The sequence below is a fragment of the Amphimedon queenslandica genome, unplaced genomic scaffold (genome assembly GCF_000090795.2).
Source record: "Amphimedon queenslandica unplaced genomic scaffold, v1.1 AMPQUscaffold_12239, whole genome shotgun sequence".
NCBI lineage: Eukaryota > Metazoa > Porifera > Demospongiae > Haplosclerida > Niphatidae > Amphimedon > Amphimedon queenslandica.
Genome location: NW_003547522.1, coordinates 10,618 through 17,153, shown reverse-complemented (window position 1 = coordinate 17,153; position 6,536 = coordinate 10,618). Strand labels below are relative to the sequence as shown.

Below are 6,536 nucleotides of genomic sequence, written 5' to 3'. Positions count from 1 at the left end.
ATGGTTAGTACAGCAGGGCCAGCTCAGTCTGACTCAGCACGGTTTGGCCCAGTTCCGTAGTGTAAACGTAGTATGAAGGTCAAGCTTAGCAGCTTGAGCCAGGGCCTGAAAAACTTGAGCTAAAATTATATAGATTCATTCATAATTCCATTTATGGCATTAATTTCATTCAGTGATCGTCCATCCACAGTCTTGTGAGAATAGTTTATTCAATGTTACTCCTAATTGTAACAGGGTATGAACCATGAAAGAACTCATACTCTAAACTTTGTATAGAATGCATTGAAATGATCTTATCAAGATGAACTCTCCATCCTATGAATTGATGATAGCAAGGTGTTGTAATAAGTGATATACCTTATGATTCAATTGAATTACAAATAGTTTATCTTACACAAAGTTTTAGAGTAGATAACAAGTTTTTGCACTTCTTTGCCTATATAGCTAACTCACCTCTGTAATTTGTGGAACTGATAACTTGACTGAGTGAAGAGAATTTTTGAACGATAGGATGACTGATAGGGTTGATTGTAGTATTCAGATGGAAGTAAGTTGTATCTTTTAATTCTTAAAAAGCCTGCTTTTAGCTCAGCTTTTTATTATACTGTCTGCTCTAAAATGCCTGTGTGATACCATGCAAAGTTGCAGACAATAGTCACATACGTGTTGGCATTCAAGAGGAGTGCACTGCACCAAGAGTTCTTGACTGCACACTGCACACACCCTGGATAATACCATGACTTATGATATTATTATTATTCACCTTTTTATGTTTCTGTATCTCTTCTTCTATCCTGCCACTTTCTTTTTATTTCTATCTTTCATAGCCTCAGAGTGGTGAGTCTGAAGATGCTGGTTAGTTATTATATTTAAAGAATCATGACAATGTACATGTATGTACTAGTTAAGGTTCAATTAAAGCCTCTTACTTCTGCTGATGGTTCGATGCCAACTGCTAATGCCTCTGACAATATATGTAACAATGAAGAACAAGTCACTGAGTTTTTCTCATCTGATGATGGTAAAACCTGTAACTAATTTTTGGTATTTTGTTTCATAATGTGTGTGTTGCACTTGCATTGCATGGAGCATCATGCTTCACTACTTTGAAGCTTCTACCAATAGCTAAAGCAACATGCAACTGCTGTATATAAAGGCCTTTATACATGAGACAACTTGTTGCTAAGCTGTTCTATTTCTGGAAATATCTTGCTCACAAGATCAAATTAACCACAAGTGTTGCTAGCAACAAGCTGCCTAGTGTATGAAGGCCTTAATTTGTGCCCTATTTCTTTTATAGTAATGTGTGTATTAAATTTCATATAGATAAATGTGGTTTTACACCACTTCACAAAGCCTGTATGGATAATAAATGTGATGATGTTGCTGAATTGTTAAAGAATGAAGCAGTGGATATCAATGCTACTGATAAGAATGGATGGACACCACTTCATTATGCTTGTCAGTTCCGTAATGAAAGAATTGTTAGGCTTCTTATTGATAAAGGAGCTGATTGTTGTAAAATTGATAACGTTAAGCGTACACCACTTTATATTGCTTGCTTGCGTGGTCATCATCAAATTGTCAACATGATCTTATCATCATGTTCCGAAGAAGACAAGAAGCAGAAAATGCTAGATGCTATAGACTCTATTGGCTATACACCACTTCATGTTGCTTGTGAGGAAGAGCATACAGAAATCATTAAAGTCCTACTTCAGAATGGAGCTAATCCATGCATCTCTAGTCAAGAGGATCCTCTTTATAGCCGCCTGATGAATGCAAGCAAAGATGACGATATTGGTATTTCAGTTTGTGATGGTCCTGATGGAGCAAATATCAATAATAAGTCAAAAGAAATGATTGAGTCCTTAAGGCAGAATGAGCCCGATAATCATTATTCATTATCATGCCGTATTAATGGCAAAAGCACTTCCCAAAGAATTAGTTCGAGATTTTTTGTTGGTTTTACTCCGCTACATGTTGCTGCAAAGAAAGGTTTAGAAGTTTTACTTGAAAGATCTAATCATCATATTGATCAGACTGATACATATAAGGTAAAAGTCAGGGTTTATTTGATTATAATAATTGTTATTATTATCATAGCGTACAGCACTTCATCTAGCCTGTCAAGTTGATAATAAAGAAATTATTGAGCTTCTTATTAAAAAAGGAGCTGATTGCTGTAAAATTAGCAATAAGGGTACGCCACTTTATATTGCTTGCTTGCATGGTCATCATGAAGCTGTCAACACAATCTTATCATTATGTTTTGAAGAAGACAAGAAGCAGAAAATGCTAAATGCTATAGATTGTAAAGGCTACACACCACTACATATCGCTTGTGAGCAAGGGCATACAGAAATTGTTAGAGTAATACTGAAGCATGGAATTAAACATCATGATTCTCACTCTCAAATTGAATCAGATCTCAACCCCATTGGTGTAAGAGATATATAAATTATTATTTACTATTATCTTGTCTTTGATGGCCATATTATTATGTATTATTATTATAATGTAGTATATACCACTTCATGTCATCTGCAGCAAAGGATATACCGAAATAGTTAAATTACTTCTGGAGCACGGTGTTGCAAGTGATGTCAATTCCATGGATATTGATTTTCAAGTATGAAGCATTATAATTTATTATTTTAGTATTTATTATTATGTAGATTACACCACTTGGTATTGCTTGTATGAATGGACATAAAGATTTAGTTGATTTACTACTGAAGCAAAATGGAGTCGATGTCAATAAGAGGAATAAAGCGGATCAAGTAATAAAATAATATATTATTGTTTTAATTATACAATTATTACAGACAGCACTTCATTTAGCCTGTGAAAAAGGATGTGAACAAGTAGTTGAATTACTACTGAAGCATGTTAAAGTTAATATCAATGTCACTGATAAAGATCAAGTAATATCTAGAGTTCAATTGAAATGGTAATTATTAATTATTAGCATACAGCACTTCATTTAGCCTGTGAAAAAGGACATGACAAAGTAGTTGAATTACTACTGGAGCATAAAGCTAATATCAATTGCATTGATCAAAATGAAGTAAGAGATATGGTTATTATATTATTATCATCAACAAAAGAATAATTATTACGTATTAACAAAAATATAAATATAGTGTAGGTTAGAGATACTGATAAAGAAGAAAAATAACGACAGAATATATAGTACCAGTAATAATAAAAAGAGAGAAAGAAAGGAGAGGGGGAGAGAGAGTGTGTGTGTGAAGTGAACAATAAGAACAAAGATTAGGAATAATATTAGAATTAAATACTTAGTGACAGTAATAAAATTAAGAGAGTATACAGAGTAATAAGAAGTTAAGAACATAGGAGTAGTTAGATAATAAAATCATTGATGCCATAGCCATCCTCTAAACCAATGCCCCCCACTTTGATTTTGAACCTCTAATGCACAAGACTTCGAGAAAAGTCTTTATCTCAGGACCAACAAGACCATCAACTGATATGCATAGGAGAGTGAAGCTGGCATGATGGTCTTCACAAGCAGTACTGTATTTAGCTTCCTTCTCTCTCTCAGTACTCTTTAAAACAGCCTCAGGGGATTTGGTAAGGTAAGAGGGGGCGTCAGTATCAACTATTCTGATGTCAAATAGTGCTGTTGTTTAAGGCTACCAGACTCCTCTTGCACCCAGATCAGCTATTAATGAATTAGATGGTGGGTTAGAGGAGGTGCCATCTTTCACAATGGGCTCCTTCACTGTTTGTGCCCACACCAGGGATGAGAGAGAAAACAGTAGATCACAAATCTCGTTATGTCTGTATATGACCAATCCACCCCTGGCCCTTCTACAGTCTAGAGCATGTGAAGTAGTAAATACATCACCACAACCATCACAGTGAGGTGGAAGCTCAATAAGGGGTTTCATGTATCTTGTTATTATTATTATTATTTATTATTATTATGCTAAGCAAATGGTGACGGAAAGACAAAAACAGATGAAAAAGGAGGACCATGTTATTATTATTATTATTATTATTATTATTATTATCATTACTATAGTATACAGCACTTCATATTGCCTGTGTCAAAGGACATACAAAAATAATCAAACTACTTCTGGATCATGAAGCTGATGTTAAGAAATGTGATAAAGAAGGTCTTAATCCTCTTGAGGTTGCTGTAAAGAAGGGTCAAAAGTGAGAATAATTATGATTATTATGACTCATGATTTTATTATGTCAAGTTATTTTTATTTACAATTTAGAAATGCTGCAATGGCTATAGTAAATAGTGCTAAGTGGCAGAATGCATTACGTAAATACACTGGAGGTGATAACAGGGACAAAAGCACTGGGATATCATGCTGTTGCAATTATAGAAAGACTGATCAATTCACTACACCAATGAGAAGGATAATTAAGAAGATGCCAGGTTACTCCCATAGCTGTGTGTGATATAACTATTGAATAATGTACTCATGTTTGTGTTGCATTTTTATTAACTTTTTACATTTATTCTTCTTTAGATGTAGCTAAGGTTGTTTTTGATCTCTGCTGTAAGAGTGAAGCACCACAATATCATCCTGATCATGAGATTACTTTTAATTATGAGTTTCTTGATGATTTTGATAAGCTGTAAGAATAAATTTGTTACTTCTATTACCTATTGATACTTCTTCAAAAAGTGGATCAAGATTTTCAAATTGGCCTCCACCAGCAAAATTTTACTCTATTGAAAATCATTGTCTTACTATTCTTGTAAGTAATGAGTGTAAAAATGTAATTATCATTATTATTATTAAATATTATTTTAGGCTAAGTCACCAAGAAAAGATTTATTAAAGCATCGACTTGCTGCTACTCTTCTTGATCAAAAATGGAATAGATATGGATGGATAGTTTATTACGTTAATTTCATATTTTATTTTTTGTTTGTCCTTTTACTGACATTTTACGCTCTCACTGTCCATCGACCCAATTCAAAAATATGTAAGTTATTAGTAAGTAGTTTATTAGAATTATTTTCAATAGGTATAGAGGTATCTGAAAATGAAAATGAAATATTTACTGAGGAATCTGGAAATGAAACTGGCTTATTTATTGATTGCTTTTCAGGCACCAGTAAGTAAACTATAATCATGGGACTGTCATGAGACATGTTGCATTAATTTAGAGTTATCTCCAAGATATTATCCTATTGTTGGTCTATGCCTGCTAGTTTATTCTGGATTCATGATAATACGAGAAGTATTTCAGCTTTTTTGGTTCAGAAAACAGTATCTACTCAGTTTTGTCAACTACTTTGAAGTCCCACTGTTTATTTTTACAATAATATTTGCATCAGTGCGTAGCGACCAGTGCTATTGTACTCGTCCATGGCAGTGGCAGTTTGGAGTGATTGCTGTATTCCTCAGTTGGATGGGACTTGTATTCTCAATAAGGAAGATACCAGTAGTTGGAATATATGTAGTAATGTTTATTACAATTTGTGAAAACTTTATCAAAGTTCTCATCCTTGCCTTACTATTAATCTTGGCCTTTGCAGTTCCTTTTTATATGATGTTTTATGATCCCCAAAAAGAAAAGGTAAGGCCGTAATGATTTATGTATATTTTCAGTTTATTTCTCTCTTTCTCTCTATAGCGTACTCCATTTATCACTCCATGGAGGACAACCCTTAAAACAATAATAATGACAGTAGGGGAATATGAGGTGGATTCATTATTGCTACAGAATAGTGAAATGCACTTGTCTGATGATGATGTACAGTATCCAGTGGTTACATTTTCATTATTAATTGTGTTTGTGGTTTTAATGCCAATCCTATTTCTTAACCTATTGGTATGTTCATATTCTATTAACTCACCACTCACTGACTAACCCATATATAGATCAGTTTGGCTGTTGATGACACCCAAGAAATTAAAAAATCAGCTGATACTCACAGACTAACTCTGAGAGTAAGAATTGTGATTGTGTCTACAGCGTAGTATACTATTACTGTATAATCAATGTCATAGGTTGAATTTACACTACCTATTGAAGACTTTCTAAGATGGTTAATAAATTTTTTTGCTAAAGAAAGATCCTGGCTGCCAACGAAAGCAAAAAAATTGCAGAAATTTTGACAGAGAAGTCAAAGAAGGCCATTGATGTTAAAAATAAGCAAAAACCAAATCAGCACAATTTCTTGAAAGAAAAAATTGACAAAATTGAAAAGTCTATTGCTACTGAACCTTCGGTGAGTAAAATCTGACAGTATAATCTTTTTTATTGCACAGTATTAACTTTTAATAAAGGCAACTGTAACTGATGTTGAGAATCAGATAAAACCATTATCCGAGGAAGTGAAGGACTTACGCAGTACGGTTGCCTCAGTATCTCGAGAAGTAAAGGACCTTCACAGTTCAGTATCCCAGGACCAACGTAGTTCAGTATCCGAGGAGGTGAAGGATCTATGTAGTTCAGTATCTCAGGAGGTGAAGGATCTACGTAGTTCAGTGGATCAGTTGTTAACTATTGTTAACAGTTTGAGGAATGAATAC

The 6,536-nt window shown here is 33.9% G+C and overlaps 1 protein-coding gene across 1 annotated transcript; it reads left to right on the top strand.

Annotated features, from left to right (window-relative positions):
- Positions 1 to 945: 945 nt before the first annotated feature.
- Positions 946 to 6,530, top strand: LOC100632091 (transient receptor potential cation channel subfamily A member 1 homolog). The gene is made up of 19 exons (XM_020004379.1): positions 946 to 1,021; positions 1,327 to 2,057; positions 2,107 to 2,445; positions 2,525 to 2,632; positions 2,679 to 2,783; positions 2,829 to 2,927; positions 2,972 to 3,070; positions 4,052 to 4,188; positions 4,257 to 4,423; positions 4,518 to 4,626; positions 4,677 to 4,749; positions 4,806 to 4,980; positions 5,023 to 5,112; positions 5,165 to 5,577; positions 5,635 to 5,832; positions 5,883 to 5,951; positions 6,012 to 6,232; positions 6,291 to 6,437; positions 6,471 to 6,530. Exons 1-17 carry the CDS (start codon positions 946 to 948, stop codon positions 6,117 to 6,119), a joined length of 3,096 nt encoding a protein of 1,031 aa, XP_019859938.1. The 3' UTR covers positions 6,120 to 6,232; positions 6,291 to 6,437; positions 6,471 to 6,530.
- The last annotated feature ends 6 nt before the right edge of the window (positions 6,531 to 6,536 follow it).